The sequence below is a fragment of the Amblyraja radiata genome, chromosome 19, assembly GCF_010909765.2.
Source record: "Amblyraja radiata isolate CabotCenter1 chromosome 19, sAmbRad1.1.pri, whole genome shotgun sequence".
Taxonomy (NCBI): Eukaryota; Metazoa; Chordata; class Chondrichthyes; order Rajiformes; family Rajidae; genus Amblyraja; species Amblyraja radiata.
The window spans coordinates 27651484-27673152 of NC_045974.1; the positions used below are offsets into that span (position 1 = coordinate 27651484).

Here is a 21669-nt window from a genome sequence, read left to right on the forward strand (position 1 = left end):
CTGGACAAGCTAGATACAGGAAAAAATGTTCCCAATGTTGGGCGAGTCCAGAACCAGGGGCCACAGTCTTAGAATAAAGGGGAGGCCATTTAAGACTGAGGTGAGAAAGTTTTTTTTCACCCAGAGAGTTGTGCATTTGTGGAATTGCCTGCCACAGAGGGCAGTGGAGGCCAAATCACTGGATGGATTTAAGAGAGAGTTAAATAGAGCTCTAGGGGCTAGTGGAATCAAGGGATATGGGGAGAAGGCAGGCACGGGTTATTGATTGGTGACGATCAGCCATGATCATAATGAATGGCGGTGCTGACTCGAAGGGCCGAATGGCCTCCTCCTGCACCTATTTTCTATATTTCTAAAGGCATTTAAATGAATACAAGCAATTGACTGGATTACAGAGTCTTAAAATGAAACTAACTTTAGGCAAGATAGGCAAATATTTTACTTTGACGATATATGATGCTACTAAGCAGTGGAGGCAGGGACCCTTACAACTATGTGATTAGAAGCTGAGGACGCACAACCTTTCAGGCTGTGGATCAAGAGATGTAAAGTCGGATTAATCTAAGTAGCCCGTATTTTGGTTGTATGGATAGGAATTGCCTCTTACATTGCAAATTTCTATGATTTAACGATTCTACACAAGGTGACTTTTTTCCACTCAACATTGCTGGAATCTAAAGTATTCTCAATGAAAAGATGATGATGGGTGATCCTTTCTTTAGATCTATTAGTTTAGTTTAGAGATACAGCATGGAAACAGGACCTTCTGCCCACTGAGTCCACGCTGACCATCGATCACCCGTTCACACTAATTTTATGTCATCCCACTTTCTCATCCACTTCCTACCAGGGGCAATTTACAGAGGCCAATTAACCTACAATTAACGTCTTTGGGTTGTGGAGGAAACCGGAGCAACCAGAGGAATCACACACAGTCACAGGGAGAACGTGCAAACTCCACACGGACAGCACCCTGACTTAGAGTCAAACCCAGGTCTCTGGCGCTATGAAGCAGCAGCTCTACCAGCTGTGCCACCCACTTTTCTTTTTTAAAGAGGTTAGAACAGATATAATTTACAAGAGAAGAAATCACAGGCTGACTGAAAAAAGGAGTGTGGGGCTCAGTGCGAGTGCTCTATCGAAGAACTATCATAAGTAGCGAGTCTGAGTTACCTCTACTGTAAATTATTATAATTCTATGATTCAAAATCAGTTTGAACAAAGTATATACGATGGGCAAGTATGCACGATTTGGATGCTGAAGCCTTTATTGAATAAAGTTTCATCCACTACCAACGTAGACTTATCATAATGACTGACGCACCAGCATAGACGGTGGAGTGGAATGGGTTCCGTTAAGTGTGAAAGCTTTGCACCATTGATCAAAATTGTATCCCCAAAATTGCACATAGTGGTATTAAAGCTCCCCCTGCAGTATTGTTACATATACTGCAGGGGAAGCTATTTAATTGCCTCAAAACAAAGGGTTTAAAAAACCAGAGGAAAAGCCACAGATTATTTTAACCCTTCTTGTGTAGGAAGGAACTGCAGATGATGGTCAAAACCGAAGATCCAATAGACACAAAAATCTGGATTAACTCAGCGGGTCAGACAGCATCTCTGGATAAAAGGAATAGCGGATGTTTAGGGTCTAGACTTCAGCCTTTAACCCTGTTGTTCTATTCAAAAGGTTTTGGTTGATTTGTCTCCTAATTCCTTAGATCTGCTTTCCCCATATCATTTAATATCTTTGGGTAACAGACATCAATCAAGTTCAGATTAAAAATTAAAGTGGGCTAGCATGAATTGTTTTAATTAAATAGCCTTTAATAGAAAATAGGCCCTTCAGCCCACTGAGTCCATGCTGACCATCAATCGCACGTTCACGCTAGTTCTAGGTTATACCACTTTCTCATCCATTCCCTATACATGAAACCATAAGACACAGGAGCAGAATTAGGCCATTCAGCCCATTGAGTCTACTCCACCATTCAATCATATCTGATCTATTTTTCCCGCTCAACCTCATTCTCTTTCCTTCCCCCCATAACCTTTGAGAGCCTTACTAATCAAGAACTATTCATCAGCACCTTAAAAATATCCATTGACTAGGCCTCCACAATCGTCTGTGTCAATGAATCCCACTGATTCACCACTCTTATTCCTCCTCATCTCTATTTTGAAGGCGCATCCCACAAAATGGTGCACAGATTGTCATGCAATTTGAAGTTTTGCAAAAATTATTAAAATTAAGATTTAAGTATATCAGTACATGGCAGCACCACTGGGAATGGGGTGTGAACGAGGTTCATTGGTTCAGAAACTTCAAATAACTAATTTGAAGTGACTAGTGCATTCCCTCCCCTCCCCTAGTTCCCCCACCCCCAACCCCCCGGCCCCACCCTAGTTATCCTACCAGTTCCACTGGTCGCATCCTTGTATCCCTCTTGTCATCACACCTTCCCCAGCCAACAATGGGTCATTATGGGCAGCACGGTGGCACAACGGTAAAGTTGCTTCCTTATAGTGGCAGTGACCCGGGATCGATCCTGAGCATGGGTGCTGTCTGTATGAAGTTTGTATGTTCTCCCCGTGACCGCGTGGGCTTTCTTCAGGTGTTTCAGTTTCCTCCCACACTCCAAAGATGTGCAGGTTTGTACGTTAATTGGCTTTGGTAAAAATTGTAAATTGTCTCTGGTGTGTAGGATAGTGCTAGTGTACGGGGATTGCGGGCCGGTGCAGACTCAGTGGGCTGAAGGGCCTGTTTCCACGCTGTATCTTTAAACTGAATGCGCTCCACCTTTCCTGAGGTCATCTGTTGCAGGTCCTAATTTGTTCTGGCATTTTCTCACCTCCCCCACCTCTACTTTCAGTCTGAAGAAGGGTTCAGACCGAAAAACGTCCCCTATTATTTTTTCTTCAGGGATTCTGCCTGACCAGCTGAATTACTCCAGCAATTTTTGTCTATCTTCAGTATAAACCAGCATTTGTAGTTCCTTCCTACACGTTGATTGGTTCAGGAGTCGGATAGCAGTGGGACAGAAACTGTTCTTATGTCTGGATGTCCAGGCGTTAAACCTCCTGTATCTTCCCCCAGATGAAAGAAGAGAGAAAAGTGAATAGTCAGAGTGACAGGCAGCCTTGACGATACTCCAGCATTCCTGATGCAACACACCATGAAAATGAACTGATTGGAAGAAACTGATGATTCTGTGATGGACCGGGCCATGTTTACCACACCCTGCAGGTTTAACCGTTCAACTGGCAGAAAACAGAACAAGCTGAGATGAATCCCATCACATTCTTACTCTCTTTGCAATGAAATGATTCTTAATTGAACTCCTGAAAAGCATTGCCATGGTTTTTAAATCATTCTCTGCTTATAGATTCTACAACAGAGTGGGATCGGTTTATTTCTGTCATTTTAGACTTTTAGAAATAACGGGCCCTTGGGATTTGATCCTAACTATGGCTGCTGTCTGCACAGGGCTTGTACGTTCTCCTGTGACTGTCTGGGTGTTCCGGTTTCCTCCCACTCTCCAAAGACGTGCAAATGTTTTGGTTAATTGGCTTCGATAATTGTAAATTGTCCCTAGTGTGTAGGTTAGTGCTAGTTTAGGGGGGTGATCACTGATCGGCGTGGACTTGGGGGGCCGAAGGGCCTGTTTCCACGCTGTATCTCTAAAGACTAAAGTCCATAATACTGTAGCCTGATCTGACCATGGAAATTTAAATCCAGAGATTGTGCCTCAGACACCTGATCCCAAATGAAACTTAAGGAGATTACAACTTACAGAACTGCATGATCCCAAGTATGCGTGCGATTGCTAGGTAAGCCCCAGCTTTATACCAAGATGGCGCCGAAGCCAGGCGACTCTTTGCATGCTGGCCCCAACAGTGGATCTGCTATCATTCATTACAATCGCTCCACTCTTTAAACATTTTATTTATCTGTAATTAGACACAAAGTGCTGGGGTAACTCAGCGGGAAAGGCAGTATCTCTGGAGAGAATGAATGGGTGACGTTTTGTGTCGAGATCCTTCTTCAGACTGATGTCAGGGGACAGGGAGATACATAGATAAGGAAGTGTAAGTTGTAAAAACAGGCAGAGAGAGTAGGAGAACCTCGTCATAGACATACCTTGAGGAGATTTTGCAGTGGAGCAAACGGAATGTGTAGGAAGAAACTGCAGATGCTGGTTTAAACTGAAGATAGACACAAAATGCTGGAGTAATGCAGCGGGCCAGGCAGCATCTCTGGAGAGAAGGAAGACACAAAATGCTGGAGCAGCATACAGTGGATGGCTTAATTGTAATCATGTATAGTTTTTTCTTTTTAAATTGATAGCACACAACATAAAGCTTTTCACTGTACCTCGGTACATGACAGCAATGAACTAAATTCCCTATCATTCAGTATGAAGATCTTTCTTTTGCCTTCATTCTCTTCTCTCCTTCACTTCTCTTCTCAAGGAACAAGTGAAAATATATGAAAACAACACGAGATTTAATATAGTATAGAACCATAACAGTCAGCCATTCGCTGGTAATATCTTTGACTTATTACATCAGTAAATTTTTTAAAGTGCTCAAATCCTGGTCACAAGAAGCGGGTGAAGTCAACACAGTAGAAACTAAGGCAACGTATAGTCATTTATTCTATCAATATCCATTAAAAACTGATTACAGTCTCCAAGCAGCAGCTGCCTTGGAGCCAGTAAATGCCCACAGTATACTTAAATCACATATTCAATGTTGTGCTTTACAAAGTCATCTTGGATTGACAGAGAGGGATTAACAAAGGAAAATTATTTCTAAGGTGGAAAGGAACATGAGGACTTGGGATCACAGATGCTGGCAATTCTGTCTCTCATGGTCAACCATAAAGATGATTGTGTTCAGTCTTGGTCATCATGTTATAAGAAAGATATTATCAAGCTGGAAAGGGTTCAGTGAAGATTTACGAGGATGTTGCCAGGACTCGAAGTCCTGAGCTGCATGAGAGGTTGAGCAGGCTAGAAATGTATTCCTTGGAGCGCAGGAGGATGAGAGGTGATCTTATAGAGGTGTGCAATGTCATGAGAGGAATAGATCGGGTAAATACACAGTCTTATGCCCAGAGTAAGGGAACTGAGAACCAGAGGACATAGATTTAATGTGAGGGGGAAAAGATTTAATAGGAACCTGAGGGCTAACCTTTTTACTCACGGGGGGTGGGTGTATCGAATGAGCTGCAGTAGGAGGTAATTGAGGCAGGTGTATTCAGGGGCGGAAAACCCGGGGGGGCCATAGGGGACACGTCTCCCCCATGTTTTGAGAGGTGGGGGATAACCCCCCCAAGTTTTTGTAATCCCGATTTTAAAATCGCCGTTTTTAGCGTTGGATTGAGCCTCCGAAGCCACGCGTGCGTGTGTGAGTGTCCGCATGCGCGCGTGGCCGCCAAAAAATTGTGTCCCTGTCCCCTCCATGTTTTGATAGTGAGTTCCGTTCTTGGGTGTATTGCACGTTTAAGAAACATTTAGATAGGTACATGGATAGGATAGGTTTAGAAGGACAAAACAGCCAAATGTAGGCAGGTGGAACTATTGTAGATGGGGCATGTTGGTTGATGTAGGGAAGTTCAAAGGTCAGTTTATTGTTACATGTACCAATTAAGGTACAGTGAAACTTGAATTACCATACAGCCATACTAAAAATAAAGCAACAAGACACACAACTACATAAAAGTTAACATAAACATCCACCACAGCTGATTCCCCACATTCCTCACAGTGATGGAAGGCAATAAAGTATAATCTTCTTCCTCTTTATTCTCCCCCGGTCGGGCACTTGAACCATCCGCAGTCAGGGTGATCTAAGCTCCCGCAGCCAGCGTTCGAAGCCCCCACGTTGGGGCGGTCAAAGCTCATGCGGCTTGGAACTCCCAAAGTCGGTCTCTAACCAGGGGCTGCGAGCTCCACGAAGGTAAGTCCACAGGCTCTCAAGGTCTGAGCTCCGAAGTCGATCTCCAGCAAAGGCTGCCAGCTCCACGATGTTAAGCCGCAGTGCGGATGGAGATGATACGGGAAGGAAGAAACATTTTTTTTTTTTTTTTTTAAATCACATCTCTGTCAAGGTAAGAGATTAAAATGTTTTCCCCAACCCCACCCCCCACATAAAACAAACGAAAGAACACTAAAACATACATTTAGCACATACTAAAAAAAAAACAACAAAACATGGACAGATTGTTGGCGAGGCAGCCATCGCTGACGCCACCTGGTGTTGATCTGTTGCAGTTGGGGTGAAGGGCCTGTTTCCACGATGTAAGACTCAATGATGGCAAATGAATATCGAAGGCCACACAGTAATTAACACAGAATTGGGAAGCGTATGCAAAAGGAAAAAAATTACGAGTAGGTTTTAAAGAAAAAAAGAGATTTTTATTACCCAACAATTTAACGAGGAGCCAAAATGGTTTTGAAGTCACGAGATTTGGAAGAAAGGTATAGTGAAACCATTGGAGGGTGATAAATTGTGGCCATCTTTGATGGATTGCATACCTTGGCTAAAATGCTGTTGCCTGGAATAATCACAATGTTTTACCATGTCAAGAATTTCTCGATGATTTAGGGAACATTTTTTAACAGCATTACAAAAATTGTCCTTTTCAATTTACTCTAGCAAATTAAATTGTGATAATCATCCTACTAGATTAAATTATGGGATTGTTAGAGCATGGGGGGCCAATTGGTCGGTTGCCTACGCCAGCTTGCTGTGGGGCAGTCTAGATCACATAAAATATAACCATATCTATAATTTTCTGTATAATAGGCCTTTTATCAGCATTTGGCAGATTGTTCTGCCTGTTCACACATGTACTTGAGCTATTTAGTGGGGTTTTTTTGTCCTTTGGCCCTGCATATTGGAACAGAGTAGCTAGATTTAATGTAAAATATAAACAATTAAGTTGGCACTAAGCTGTGGAAGCTGTTTCCTCCAAATTGATACTGGCATCTCATATACCATCCCCTCCCCTCCCCCCCCCTCCCCCCCCCCCCTCCCCCCCCCCCCCCCCCCCCCCCCCCCTTATCATGTATAAAATCATGAGCTGAATAGATCGGGTAGACACAGTCTCTTGCCCAGAGTAGAGGAATCAAACACCAGAGGACAGAGGTTTAAGGTAAGGGGGGGGGAAGAAAGATTTAATAGTGACCTGAAGGGTAGCTTTGTCACACAGAGGGTGGTGTTACGAGCTGCTAGAGGAGGTAATTGAGGCAAGTAGTATTGCAACGTTTAAGAAACATTTGGACAGGTAGTTTTAGAGGGATATGGGCCAAATGCAGGCAGGTGGGATTAGTGTTGGGCAATGTGTTCAAGCTGGACCAAATGGCCTGTTTCCACTGTATAATTCTATGTCCTACACAACTTCACAGGTTGCTGTAGTGATCCGTTTTATTTTAATTCAAAAATTCTCCTGCTCTAGAAGAACGAATGAGATTACTTAATTGAAACAGTTGATCTTATCATCATCCTCTGTTACATCAGGACATCGAAGGGCCGAATGGCCTACTCCTGCACCTAATTTCTATGTTTCTATGTAATGAACCATAGTCAGCTCTTCAACCTCATGTGGTATCAAGTCGGAGAGATTTATTTCATTCTTCCAGGCTTGATCCATTCCGAAAAGATCCACACTCTTTATATAGAAGTGTACATGTGTCTTCATGTGTGCGCGTGTGTTTAGGCGATTAGAAAGAAGGAGCGAGAACTCTATTCAACTTCAGCATTCATTTGATGTGTCGAAATGAAGCATAGAACCAAATACAATACTTTTTTGTGTGAATAAGTGCTACACTTTATAATATCTGCACGTTTGTCTTGCCAGATAATTCTGTTTTGAAATGTAACATATCATATAATTAATCTTATAATAACAAACAAGCAAATATTGGTTTGAATGGAACGGCACCATGAGAATGCTTATGAAGCCACTTTTAATATTATATTCTTCATACAATATTGTTATTCTGTGGTAATTATAGTCATTATGTACAAACGTGGCATAACAAACCACAAACTGAAACATACTTTAGTGAAAAGATAAACAATTAAAAAAAATTAAAAAATTAAAATTCTGAAAGGGTCTACATCCAGTCAAGCACAAGAATTTTGCTTAACAAGTTGATCGAAAAAAACATGTTCAGGGAAATAGTCATACTTGTAAAACAATAATAGATTCCAGTGCAATGGATTTTATAATTGTGTTTATAGATTTTTATTACAAATTAATAAAACATTACTACTGTGTCACCAGATACATTTTCAAAGATTTGTGTAAAATCTATTTCGATTCTGAAAATCCCTATAGGCGTATTTTGCGTCACTTTTATTGTGTGGAACTCTTCCAAAGGGTTCATGGTCATTAAAACAGCTATCAAAAACATCATCAACAGCTTTCATCGCAGTTTCTCGACTGACTTTGCGAACGGCTAATATCGAACGGCAGGCTCGTTCACGTACGCATTTCTAAGTGGGAAAACAAGACAAATTCATCGAGTCAGATACTGTAACAATTTGTAATTCCTCTTCGATTTCTAGTAATTCCTAGCACAATTTCATTCACACAGTGGTAATGATTGTAGATTCATGACCACTCTTCCACTGAACAAACTTGTACAGGCCTAAAAGTAATTGATCTGCAAGCACATTGCTTTTGTAAGTGTCACTCAGATGTGCAAAAGATGTGCAGGGCTGACAAACCTGACATCCTCTGTTGAAAAGAGATAACATTTAGACTTTGTCCTGCAATCCTTTCCCGCAATCAGGATATCATTTTTACATCAACCATAAATAAACTCAATGTCAAATATTAATCTTCCCTAGTTCTCTAATGGATTCCCTAGTTCTCCACAATGGATCATAACAGTTTAATTAGTTCTTAATTTGCTAGCTCGGATCAAGTTTTAGACTTTTTATACCAGTGTAAATACGAGGGTATTTGTTTTTTACCCTTTTGAGATAACCAAATACATAAGATAGAATAAGCGATTCAAATATGACTTGAATTGATTACATTAAGAATTTGGTGCTTATAAACGGGAAATAATATATACAATTGTAAATGCCTCTTCACCGCATGTGAACACCTTCTATTGCCAGACGATTATTTTAATATCATGATCACTGGAATTTCCCCAGTTTTCTAACCTAACCATGCTGGAAGTTTAACGGATACCTCAGCGATGGATGAAAGAGATTTCTACCCAAACTACAGAGTTGATCTGTAAACTCCAAAGAAATTAATGATTTTTACAAAATAATGCAGAGTATTATCATACTTACTTGATGGTGCTGCTTTAGGCCAAAATTGAATCTGCTCAATTCGTTCCCAAACGTGCATTCACCACTGAGATTAGCAGCTCGAATCTGTTGAAAATATAGAGGGCAATCTATATAATACAACTACCAAGATTGGTTTCAAACTGTCATACATGCAAAGTATATTTCATGTATCCATAACAAAGGGTGGCACAGTGGTGCAGCGGTAGAGTTGCTGCCTTACAGCGCCAGAGCTGGGTTCGATCCCGACTATGAGTGCTATCTGTACAGAATTTGTGACTGCGTGGGTTTTCTCCGGGTGCTCTGGTTTCCTCCCACATTCCAAAGACGTAGGTTAATTGTAAAATTGTAAATTGTCCCCGGTGTGTAGGATAGTGCTAGTGTACGGGTGATTGCTGTTGTGCGCGGGCACGGACTCGGAGAGCCTGTTTGCTACACTGTATATCTGGTCTAAAAGCCAAGACAGAAACTATCAGAGAAGCACGTGATACTTTAAAATAACTACCGTAATCACAAGACCTTTTTTCTTGTTTCTTCTTTGATGATCGCTTCTATTTTTAAGAAAGAGTTTGGTGATTACAAGTCGTTGCCAATCTAAACCGTTGTGAAACCAAACAATCTATTCAATCTTCAGGTACTGAACATGTACTTTGGATCTGTCTTCACTAAGGAGGACACAAACAATCTTCCCGATATAGTAGTGACCAGAGGATCTGGGGTGACAGAGGAACTGAAGGAAATCCACATTAGGCAGGAAATGGAATTGGATAGACTGGGTAGGAAAACCCATCTTCTGCTGGGTAGGAGAACCAATTTCCACCATCCTTCTCTGCCCACCCCAGCCTCCGAGCCATAAAATGCTTGGGCTGGGTGGAGCTGAGCAGAGCTGGGAGGGCCTGGCAGATTCACTCACTGTCAGTGAGACCTACTGGCTGCTGCTCCACTCACTCCTGTTTACTCTCGCATCACACCTTGTTCTGCAATCCTCTCCCAAACACTACTCTGTATGAACAGCCGGGTTACAAATACATCTTCGGAACAGAACCCCACCATAACCTGGGGACTTCCTCTACAGACCTTGAGATATTGACTCTCCCCAAGTAATGTCTTACCTCTGAGCAGGCGAGGTGTTTTATGTTGTTGAACCAATCCACATGCGCACGACAGTGATCAAACGAATGGATTAATTCATGGGTCACGACTCGGTTCATGTGCTCTTGCTGGTGGATATTATTCTGGCATAAGACAATCTTGAATTAAAAAAAAACAAAGTTATGGAAACATAGAATATAGGTGCAGGATTTGGTCATGCGGCCCTTTGAGCCAACACCGCCATTCAATACGATCATGGCAGATCATCCAAAATCAGTAACCCGTTCCTGCTTTCTCCCCATATCCCTTGATTCCATTAGCCCCAAGAGCTATATCTAACTCTCTCTTGGAAACCTCCAGTGAATTGGCCTCCACTGCCTTCTGGGTCAGAGAATTCCAGATTCACAACTCTGGGTGAAAACATTTTTCCTCATCTCAGTCCTAAATGGCCAAGTGCTTATTCTTAAACTGTGGCGCATGGTTCTGGACACCCCCAACATCGGGAACATATTTCCTGCATCTAGCCTGTCCAATCCTTCAAGAATTTTATATGTTTCGATATGATCCCGTCATCTTTCTAAATTCCAGTGAATATGCCCAATCGACCCATTCTTTTATCATATGTCAGTCCCGCCATCCCGGGAATTAACCTGGTGAACCTATGCTGCATTCCGTCAATAGCAAGAATGTCCTTCCTCAAATTAGGAGACCAAAACTGCACACAAAACTGACACTGATAACTGTACTGGAAAATAGTTGGTTAATTTAACCATTTGTAACATATACAAATTTTTAATCTGGATAAAAAAAAGTTTTGACGCGTTATCCATGAAAACATTTGTAATATTTTCAAAATGTGTTAAATATGACAAATTTTCACGCCCATTGAATATATGTCAGCAGCCAGGGCTGTTCTTATTGCCACCTCCTACAATGGGGTGCTGTCTGAACAAGGGCCATGACATGAAACATCATCTGTCCATGTTCTCCGGGGAAGCTACCTGACCCGCTGAGTTACTCCAGCATTTTGTGTCTTTTCCTGTACTGAGAAGTTGACTGGGCTATCTACCAGGGAAAGTAAGAGCGACTGTCATAACCTAAATCTGCCAAACTAGGCAGATGACATGTTTCCTCCCTTGAAGGGCATTTAAAGCAAATCGACTCTAGACAAAGCTATGTCTGAACTGCTTTATTCACCTGCTGCCATTCTGTAACTGTCCACAAGATGGAGGTGCCCTTCCCACCTCAGAAAACAGAAGCATGCTTTAATTTTCCAGTGAAAATTTTAATTAATAAAATCTGCTACATACAAGTGTTTTGTGAATGAAAAAGAGCAAGATAGTGCTACTGATAACTTTAATAAAGATTCACCATCTACTTTGTGTAGGAAGGGACTGCAGATGCTGGTTTACACCAAAGATAGACACAAGATGCTGGAGCAACTCAGCAGGTCTGGCAGCATCCCTGGAGAAAAAGAATAGGTGACATTTCAGATCAAGACCTTTCAGACTATTTAGTTTGGCTTGAAATTACTGCAGGTTCATAACATCTATATTACTAAAAGTCTGATCTTGACCACTTCCTGTTGTTCTGTATATTGATTTTAGAAAAAACGCTGCCACTTACGGCTGTGATTTTCGGCCATCTTACTCAGAGTCCCCCTCTGCTGCGCAGATGAGGGAGCGAGAGGGTCACGTCTCTCAGTCTGAGCTGTGAATAACACTGAACACATGTCTACTAAACTGTGAGTATGGTTTTACTGACCTTGAGTGCCCTTAATGTGGTTTGAAAATGAAAATGTGGTTGGTTTGAAATAAAGCACTGCAAATGGTGGTTGGTTTGAAATGATGCACATCAAATGGTGCTTGGTTTGAATTGAAGCACAGCAAATGGTGGTTGGTTTGAAATAAACCACAGGATTAAAAATCTAAACTTGACAACTTCCTGTTTGCACTGTATATTGATTTTAGATAAAACTACCACTTACGGCAGTGATTTTTGGCCATCTTACTGTCCCCCTCCGCTCATCAGGTGCAGAGGATTCTAGCCCCCCCCCCCCCCAACAACCGCTCCTCTACCCACTTGCCCAGATGATCAAGATCTGCTGTAATTTTTGATAACCATCTTAATGTGGGATACCAGCCTCTAAACAATTTCCACACATTTTAAATTTCATCTGCATTTTTCACAATATTTAAATAAGAATTTCAACTATAAATTATCACTTTCCTTTTACGAAATATATCAAGGCTTAAGACATAATGCCAAGGATTTTTTTTTGGATATGGGCATCATCGACAAATCCAGAAATACTGCCTATCTCTTACTCAATCCTGGATTGCAAGGGCACCTCAATGAACATTTAAGAGTCAACCATATTACTCTGGACTCCAGACACAATGACAGCCCATGCAGTCAGGATCGAACCCTGGTCTCTGGCGCTGCAAGAGAGCAACCCTACCGCTGTGCCATCGTGCCACCTTAGGTCTGATTCTAGTCTGGAAATGAAACACTGTTTCATTTCCTAAAATGATACCTTGACAGAGTTACGTGGAAAGACTACAAAAGCTAGAGTTGTTACAAAACAATACAATACCTACAATACCTTTTATTTGTCATTTGAGGTTCAAACGAAATTTGGTTTCTGCAGCCATACAAAAAAGGAACCAAGACACACACCAACACAATTCAATTCACATAAACATCCATCACAGCGAGTCCTTCTTACTGTGATGGAAGGCAAAACTTGTCTCTCCCCTGCTCTCCATTCCTCTCCCGAAGTCGAGGTCAAAGCCCCCGGCGGGCGCTAGCAAGTCCGCGGCCACTCAAAGCCACGCGGGGCGATGTAGGGCCCTGCCCCGGGTCTTGATGTTGGAGCCCCCGGCGGGCGCTAGCAAGTCCGCGGCAATTTACAGCCGCGCCGGGCGTTGTAAGGCCCCGCTCCAGGTCACTCTCAACCCCGCAATTCGGGCGGGAGAAGTCGCCGTTGCCGGTGCCCCGCAAAGCAGTCTCCCACCGGGGACCCACAAGCTCCCGGTGTCACCATCCACCTGAGTCGGGTAGAGTTGTTCTTTGTAGAGCAAAGGAGGTTATGAGCAGATTTGATAAAGGTGTTCAAATTCACAAAGATTTTTGATAAAGATAAACAGCTTCAGACAGAAGTAACAGAGAGCAGACTTTGATGATTTGGGGAAAAGAAAAAGAAAAAAAAAATCAGGATACAATGAGGAACCTTCTGTTTTTTCCATTTCTCGGCTTCATCCAACTACTTGTCTATCAACCACACCCCCCCCTCCCCTGCTTATGTTCACCTATTACCTGCTACACTGTCCTGCCCATCCTCACTTCTAGCTTTCTTTCCTTCTCCTCCCCTCCCTCACAATCAGTGTGAAGAAGGGTCCCGATCAGAAATATCACATATCCATATTACTCAGGGATGCTGCCGACCTGTTGTGTTACTCCAGCATTGTTTCTTTTTTTGACAAAGTAGAAACTTAAACACACACCAGTTGTGACGGTCTGAAACATGCTCCTTAAATCAGCACTGAAAATGGATTCAATAATAGCTTTCAAAATAGATTTAGGTGAATACCACGGGAAAGATATATGTAGAGCATGGAGAAAAGAGTAAGGTAGTGAGAATAACTGGACAACTCCAATCAATCACACAGGGACAATAGACCAAATGGTGCCCTCGTGTGCTCTGTCTTGGTGCGTTACTCACCTGCGATATTTCAGCATCAAAACCTCCACTGACAGTTCCATCACAGTCTTCACAGGAGAAGTGACGATCCTTATATACGGTGCTGAAGACATAGAATATTGCAGATATCATTTGGCTGCCTTTGATGTAGTCACAAAAGAAACTATGACTGCTTGATATCTGAAATAAAAACAAAATGCTAGAAGCTCTCAGCAAGACAGACAACATCACTGGGGTGAAAAATAAACTTAACACGACAGGTTGATAATCTTTCACTAGAACTAGAAGATGTTATGGATCTTTTGCTATGAAATTATTATTATACGAATATACTAATCTATTATAGTATTTTATTATAACGGATCATTTTGTCCAAATATAGGCAAGAAAAAGCGAATGGTCCATCTCCACACTGTAACTCTAAAATTGCATGCAGATTTAGTAGCCCTATTACAAGAAGGACATGAAAGCTTTGGAAAAAGTGCAGATGAGGTTTACCAAAAGATTTGCAAGTCTGAAGAGGGGTCTCAACCCAAAACATCACCTATTCCTTTTCTCCAGAGATGCCGTCTAACCCACTGCGTTACTCCAGGTTTCAGCGTCTATCTTTACCAGAAGGTTGCCTGGATTAGGGGGCATTAGCTAAAGGAAGAGGTTGGACAGGCTTGGATTGTTTTCGCTGGAATACCAGAAGTTGCAGTGAGACCCGATAGAAGTATATAAAATATGAGAGGCATTGATAGGGTAGACAGAACCTTTCTCCCCCAAAGATGGAAAATACCAAACGGCATAGTGTTAAGATACAGGATGCAAAGTTTAAGGAGTTGTGCGGGGCAATTTTTTTTTCCTACGTAGAGGATGGTGAGTGCCTGGAATGCACTGCCAGGGTTGGTGGTTGAGGTAGATACAATGGTGGCATTTAAAAGGCTTTTGAATGGGCATATTGATATGCAGGGAATGGAGGAATATGGATTATGTGCAGGTCTATAAGAGATGGTCTTGGCATCATGATCAGCACAGACATGGTGCCGTATTGTTCTATGCTCTTGTCTGAATAAGAGAGTCAGCCACAAAAGTTTATACAGACATTGACTGCACTGCAAATATTGGCCAAACATGCTCATAACAGATGGAAATGTCAACCATAAAACACACAGCAGTGCAGTTGGTCATCCATTTGGCTTTTTATTTTTTTACCCCATGGGATTCTTGGTCAGCTTACCAGATTCAAAGCAATGAATACACAGCCGGTTCGCTTTAATTGGGAGAAAGGATAAGGAATCCATTAGGAGATAACAAATATTATGAGTACTTCTACCACTTACATGCTGCGTTCCATTTGGTTACGCTATTCTATCCATATTACGGTTGAACCTTCCTTTGTAATTCTTTATTTTTTTATATATTTAATGTATTGGCATTAACAGAAGTCAGAAAAAATGTCTGAATTTTAATTTGGGCATGTATGTAGACAAGAATTTGATGATTGTTAACAATCAAGTGAAGGTTAAACTTACCACCCTGAACTTTTCATGGCATCCATAAGTAGTTTTGCAAAAGGACCTGCAAGGAAAAAAAAATGCTTTAAGATTATTCAAAAAAAGTGAACTTGAATTCAGAAACTGAAAATGTTAATTATTTAATCAGTCTGTCAATTCTGAAAAGTTAGAATGCTTACAAATGCTCAATGCCTGCAATCCTCCACCCCCACCCACCTGTATGCACCTATCACTTGTGGGCTTTGTCCCGCCCACAGCTCATTCCCAGCTTTCTCTCCCCCCCCCACCCACGACAATCAGTCTAAGGGTCCCTTCTTGCAGAAAAATTTGGACATAGCCCAGACCATCTCACAAACCAGCCACCCTTCCATTGACTTCATCTACACTTCACACTGCTTCTGCAGAGCCACCAGCAAAATCTGGAGAGAAGGCATGGGTGATGTTTCGGGTCGAAGCCCATGTTTGAGTGAAGGTCGGGGCTGTGTCCCCAACTCTCTGCAATTTGCCTCACTCTGACATTGGAGGAGTAGCAGGACAGAAAGGTCAGCATTTTGTGTCTATCTTCGCTTTAAAGAAGCATATGCGGTTCCTTCCTACACAGGGGAAATGTTGATCAAATGGGAGATCGCGTAGGCCAAGGCAGACTGGGTTGAAGTGTTCAGTGCAATGATCATCAAGTCTACGCTTGGTCTCGTCGATATATAGGAGCCCACACCAGGAAGCCAAGATGGACAGAGTGCAAGTATTCAGTGAAAGAGAGGTATTGGTGTGCTTTCTTGGCCATTAATTAATGGGAGCAGACAGAACCTGCTCCTCTTTGCAGTACAGGCATGATCCCAAGATGGTATGTTGCCTACTAGGTGCCAGCATTGAGGTTATCAATGGGCAGCTGCAAAGATTTCTGATTTGGGAGGGTGAACAGTCAGAGGTTGTTGTCCACATCGGTATTATTATTGATATAAAAATGGAAGAGTTTCCAGAGTCACATTTTATGGAGTGAGGAAAGAGATTAGGAAAGGAGTCCTCAAAGGTGGTATCTACAGAATACTTCCTGAGCTCTTTACAACTGTAGCCAAGGAGACACTGGAGTGTTTAAGATGATGTGGATGGTTGTTCTTTCACATTGTTTGCTATCATAACATCACTACCACCCCAAAGAAGACAATTTGTATTTTCCAAAAAATAGCAGACATTTGTGGCATTGCGAAATGCTGGACTGTATGAGGCTTTTGAAATAAGGTCTGATTAACTTTGCTCCTCAAGGGTGAAACGTTAATGTTTACAAGTCATAGGTGTGGAATTAGGCCATTGGGCCCATCGCATTTACTTTGCCATACAATCATGGCTGATCTTTCTTTCCCTCTCAACCCCATTTTCCCGACTTCTCCCGCATCATTTAATACCCATAATAATTAAGAACCTGTCAATGTCCGCGTTATATACCACAGAAAACCGCGGAGCCCTTCTCTAACTCTTCCTTGCTCTGGCTTTACCGCATTCAGATTGTTTGATCTTGTGCCTCAGTACAAATAGACTAACATCACTGCACTCCAAAATAATAATAAAATAGTGATCAATTTAATGTAATAGAATGTCACTTGCCAACAAGCGTTCAATAAAAGCCTTATAGACCATTTAAGTTAACTAAAGGAGAGTCTGCCATAATGAGAGATTACTTTCACCTTCAATTACAAAGCATAGTAATCAGTGCAATACATTTCTCCACAAATTGCTTTGCAAACAGAATCTAGGCAAACTACTTTACTAATAAATGGTGATTTCTTTAAAATATATATTTTTTTAATATAATGCGAACATGCTGACCATACATGCAGTCTGCATAAATGACAATGCCACAGCTGTTCATGAAGTACGATTTGATGGTAAATATTAGAATTTGGACATGGAGTTCATGATTTGGGCATAGTAGTTATGATTAGGATTATTGTGGACTGGTATTAGGATCAGGGCAGCACAGTGGCGCAGCGATAGAGTTCCTGCCTTACAGCGCCGTTGACCCGGGTTCGATCCCGACTATGGGTGCTGTCTGTATGGGGCTTGTACGTTCTCCCCTTGAGGTCCTGATGGTATACCCGGTCGTGTTCTAAAAACCTGTGCGGACCAACTGGCTGGAGGTTTTACGGACGTTTTCAACCTCTCACTTCTGAGTTCTGAGGTTCCCACCTGTTTTAAAAGGGCATCAATTATACCGGTGCCCAAGAAGAGTAAGGTGACGTGCCTCAATGACTATCGACCAGTGGCACTAACGCCGGTGGTGATGAAGTGCTTTGAGAGGTTGATCATGGAGCAAATCAACTCCTACCTCGACAAAAACCTGGACCCACTGCAGTTCGCGTACCGCCACAACAGATCAACGGTGGATGCGATCTCGCTGGCCCTCCACTCCGCACTGGACCACTTGGACAACAAAAACTCATATGTCAGGCTGTTATTCATTGATTACAGCTCGGCATTTAACACAATCATCCCCTCCAAACTGGTTACCAAACTCGCAGAACTGGGTCTCTGCGCATCCCTCTGCAACTGGATCCTCGACTTCCTCATCCACAGACCAGTCTGTTCGTATTGGTGGAAATGTGTCAGCCTCGATAACAATCAGCACGGGAGCACCTCAAGGCTGCGTGCTCAGCCCCCTGCTGTACTCACTCTATACCCATGACTGCGTAGCGAACCACAGTGCGAACTCCATCATCAAGTTCGCTGACGACACCACCATTGTGGGGCATATCACTGATGGAGATGAGTCAGAATACAGAAGAGAGATCGAGCAACTGTCCATATGGTGCCAGCCCAATAACCTGGCCCTCAACACTAGCAAAACCAAGGAACTGATTGTGGACTTTGGAAGGAGTAGGAGGGGGACCCACAGCCCCATTTATATCAGCGGGTCGATGGTTGAAAGGGTCAAGAACTTCAAATTCCTGGGCGTGCACATCTCTGAAGATCTTTCCTGAGAACACTAACGCAATTATCAAAAAGCTCATCAACGCCTCTACTTCCTGAGAAGATTACGGAGAGTCGGATTGTCAAGGAAGACTCTCTCTAACTTCTACAGGTGCACAGTCGAGAGCATACTGACCGGTTGCATCGTGGCTTGGTTCGGCAATTTGAGCGCCCTGGAGAGGAAAAGACTACAAAAAGTAGTAAACACTGCCCAGTCCATCATCGGCTCTGACCTTCCTTCCATCGAGGGGATTTATCGTAGTCGCTGCCTCAAAAAGGCTGGCAGTATCATCAAAGACCCACACCATCCTGGCCGCACACTCATCTCCCTGCTACCTTCAGGTAGAAGGTACAGGAGCCTGAAGACTGCAACGTCCAGGTTCAGGAATAGCTACTTCCCCACAGCCATCAGGCTATTAAACCTGGCTCGGACAAAACTCTGATTATTAATAACCACTTTCTGTTATTTGCACTTTACCAGTTTATTTATTCATGTGTGTATATTTATATCATGGTATATGGACACATTTATCTGTTTTGTAGTAAATGACGACTATTTTCTGTGTGCTTAAGCAAAGCAAGAATTTCATTGTCCTATACAGGGACACATGACAATAAACTCACTTGAACTTGATCTACTAGGTTTTCTCCGAGATCTTTGCTTTTCCCGCACACTCCAAAGATGTACAGGTTTGTAGGTTAATTGACATGTATACATGATATTAGTGTAAATTGTACCTAGTGTATGTAGGCGTGTGTTAATATGCGGGGATCTGTGCAGACTTGGTGGGCCGAAGGGCCTGTTTCCACGTTGTATCTCTAAACTAAACGAACTAGAAACCATTATTGACAATGCCTGATTCAGTATAGGAGTTGGGAAGGAGGATTATTGGTTTGAGACTACTCATAATTCAGTTTCTACTGCTGTCAAAATGCAGGAATTTGTAAACATTTCAATTTTGTTCTCAAGTGTCACCTCAGGCCCACCATTTTAATGTTAACTTCACCCAACACTCTGTTTAACCTGCATCAAAGCAGTTTTAATGTTTAGTTCGGTTTAGAGATACAGTACGGAAGCAGGCGATTTGGAACTTTTTGGATTTGGATCCATGCCAATCATCTATCATCTGTTCCTGTTATCCCATTTTCTCATCCACTCCCTGCATACCAAGGGCAATTTACAGAGGCCAATTAACCTACAACCCCACATGTCTTTGGGATATGGGAGAAAACCCAGAGCAAACGGAGGAAACCCATGCAGTCACAGGGAGAACATGCAAACTGCACACAAACAACACCCAACGTCAGGATCGAACCCAGTCTCTGGCACTGTGAGGCAGCAGCTGTACCAGCTATGCCAGTGCTCTGCATCCATTCACAGCAACTGTTACCCATCCCAAAAAGCAGTTTCTACCAGCTGCCCATTACATTGACTTAATGAAGTACATTAAGTCATCTGAAAACAGAACCTCCAATTTACAATAAAGTTTTTTATGTTTTCGAGGACTTTTCAAAGACAAAATACCCTCATCCCTCCCGTCCTCTTCATTCACCCTCTTTCCTTCACTTTGTCATGCTTCCTCTCACCCTCATTCCGATGTAATCCTCCCTCCTGTCCTCACTCCCCTCTCTTCCATGTTCCCCTCTCTCACACCCCCACTTACTCCTCCCCCCTTCCCCCTCCCACACTCACTCGTGTCCAGGGCGACTTTCAGCATCAGCTGGCACTTGTGGTTGAAGGTGAAGAGACTTTCGGCGAGCAGGCCCTTCTTATCTTTCCTCCCCTTGTGCTGGGGGAACAGCCCGTAGCCACGGTCCCCCTCCTCCCCTGGATCCATGTGGCAGGGCCGGGGCGGCGGGTCGCGGGGGTCAACCAGACTGAAGGTCAACCGGAGCAACTACTTGAAACCAACTGCAACACTCACACGTGTATCGTCTACAAACCCCCAGTGCTGGTGTTAGATGTTTTAAAACAATTGCTTGTTTAAAAAAAGGCACGTTTGGCAGCTGGAGTTTGCCGGATGCGCATGCGTATTCAAGATTGCGGCGCATGCGAAGGGTGGAGCCTCGGCCCGTGACGTCACGCGACCCGGCGTCGGGTGACGTAATTCACAAGCGATTCTACTGACGTCATTCACTGACGGGGCCAATTACGTAATTCAGTTTTGTCCACAAAAGCAAACACAATTGTTTTTCAAAAGATATATTTCTATATATTCTCTTGCCACTTAAAATCAATATAAATGGGGAGCAACTGAAGCATTTTGTCTGTAAATCAAATGGCTTGCAATACTCACGCATGAGACACAAGAAACTGCAAATATCAGAATAGCAGCCCATCAGCTGGATGCTAGCAAGTAAAACGTAAAAGCACAATGGAGCCAGCCAAATATATATATATATATATATATATATATATATACTCTTTTTTGAAATATAATTCGATATCTTTAGTTAACAAAAATATCATTAATCCATTCCAATCTTTTCCCATTAGGTTTCGGCCCGAAACGTCGCCTATTTCCTTCGCTCCATAGATGCTGCTGCACCCGCTGAGTTTCCCCAGCACTTTTGTGTACCTTCGATATTCCAGCATCTGCAGTTCCCTTTTGAACACTTTTCCCATTAGCGGTTAGTTTGTCTCAGAATATAAGGTAACACATTCAGGGAGGAGGATAAAGTTCTTCACTCAGAGGGCAGCAAACCTATCAAATTTCCTACAACAGAACGTAATGGGGATAAAGCCCTGAATAGATTTAAGGAGGAGGTAGATCAATATCTATACACAAGAGGCATCAAGGATATGGGGAGAGCATAGGAATGTGTATTTTGATAGACAATTAGATGTGATTGTACTTGTAAAGGAGTGATTACTGACACACTGTAATCTTTACTGTGAGTTTAATATAGCACGTGGCACACACGTCCCAGCACTGACTGCATCCAGCCTTCAGGCGTACTGGAACCTAGTGGGAGGAACAAAGGGAGGATACTACAGTTATACTAATATGATGGGGCGTGGTTAGTGGTGATGAGGTAACTACATTATAGGTCGCATGCATAACCCATCTACATCCTTTCCCTTACGAT

General features: G+C 42.6%; 1 protein-coding gene across 2 annotated transcripts; it reads right to left on the reverse strand.

Annotated features, from left to right (window-relative positions):
* Window positions 1–7930: 7930 nt before the first annotated feature.
* atp23 (ATP23 metallopeptidase and ATP synthase assembly factor homolog) lies at window positions 7931–20719 on the reverse strand. 2 transcript variants are annotated; one of them, XM_033038121.1, is made up of 6 exons: window positions 20273–20365; window positions 15634–15679; window positions 14138–14296; window positions 10434–10571; window positions 9325–9408; window positions 7931–8508 (listed from the first exon to the last, which is right to left on the reverse strand). In XM_033038121.1, exons 3-6 carry the CDS (start codon window positions 14246–14248, stop codon window positions 8305–8307), a joined length of 537 nt encoding a protein of 178 aa, XP_032894012.1. In that variant the 5' UTR covers window positions 14249–14296; window positions 15634–15679; window positions 20273–20365; the 3' UTR covers window positions 7931–8304. The 2 variants fall into 2 exon arrangements, with proteins under 2 accessions (XP_032894012.1, XP_032894011.1); XM_033038120.1 differs by having other exon boundaries at window positions 7960–8508; window positions 14138–14219; window positions 20273–20719.
* Window positions 20720–21669: the final 950 nt, after the last annotated feature.

Bases quoted from the DNA above. Each gene is read 5' to 3' on its own strand.
- atp23 (XM_033038120.1), bottom strand. From the start codon at position 20,417: ATGGATCCAGGGGAGGAGGGGGACCGTGGCTACGGGCTGTTCCCCCAG. The intron at 10,572-14,137 runs GTGAGTAACGCA...TTTTAATTCAAG, and splicing joins TTGATGCTGAAATATCGCAG to ATTGTCTTATGCCAGAATAA. The intron at 9,409-10,433 runs GTAAGACATTAC...TATTTTCAACAG, and splicing joins AACACCTCGCCTGCTCAGAG to ATTCGAGCTGCTAATCTCAG.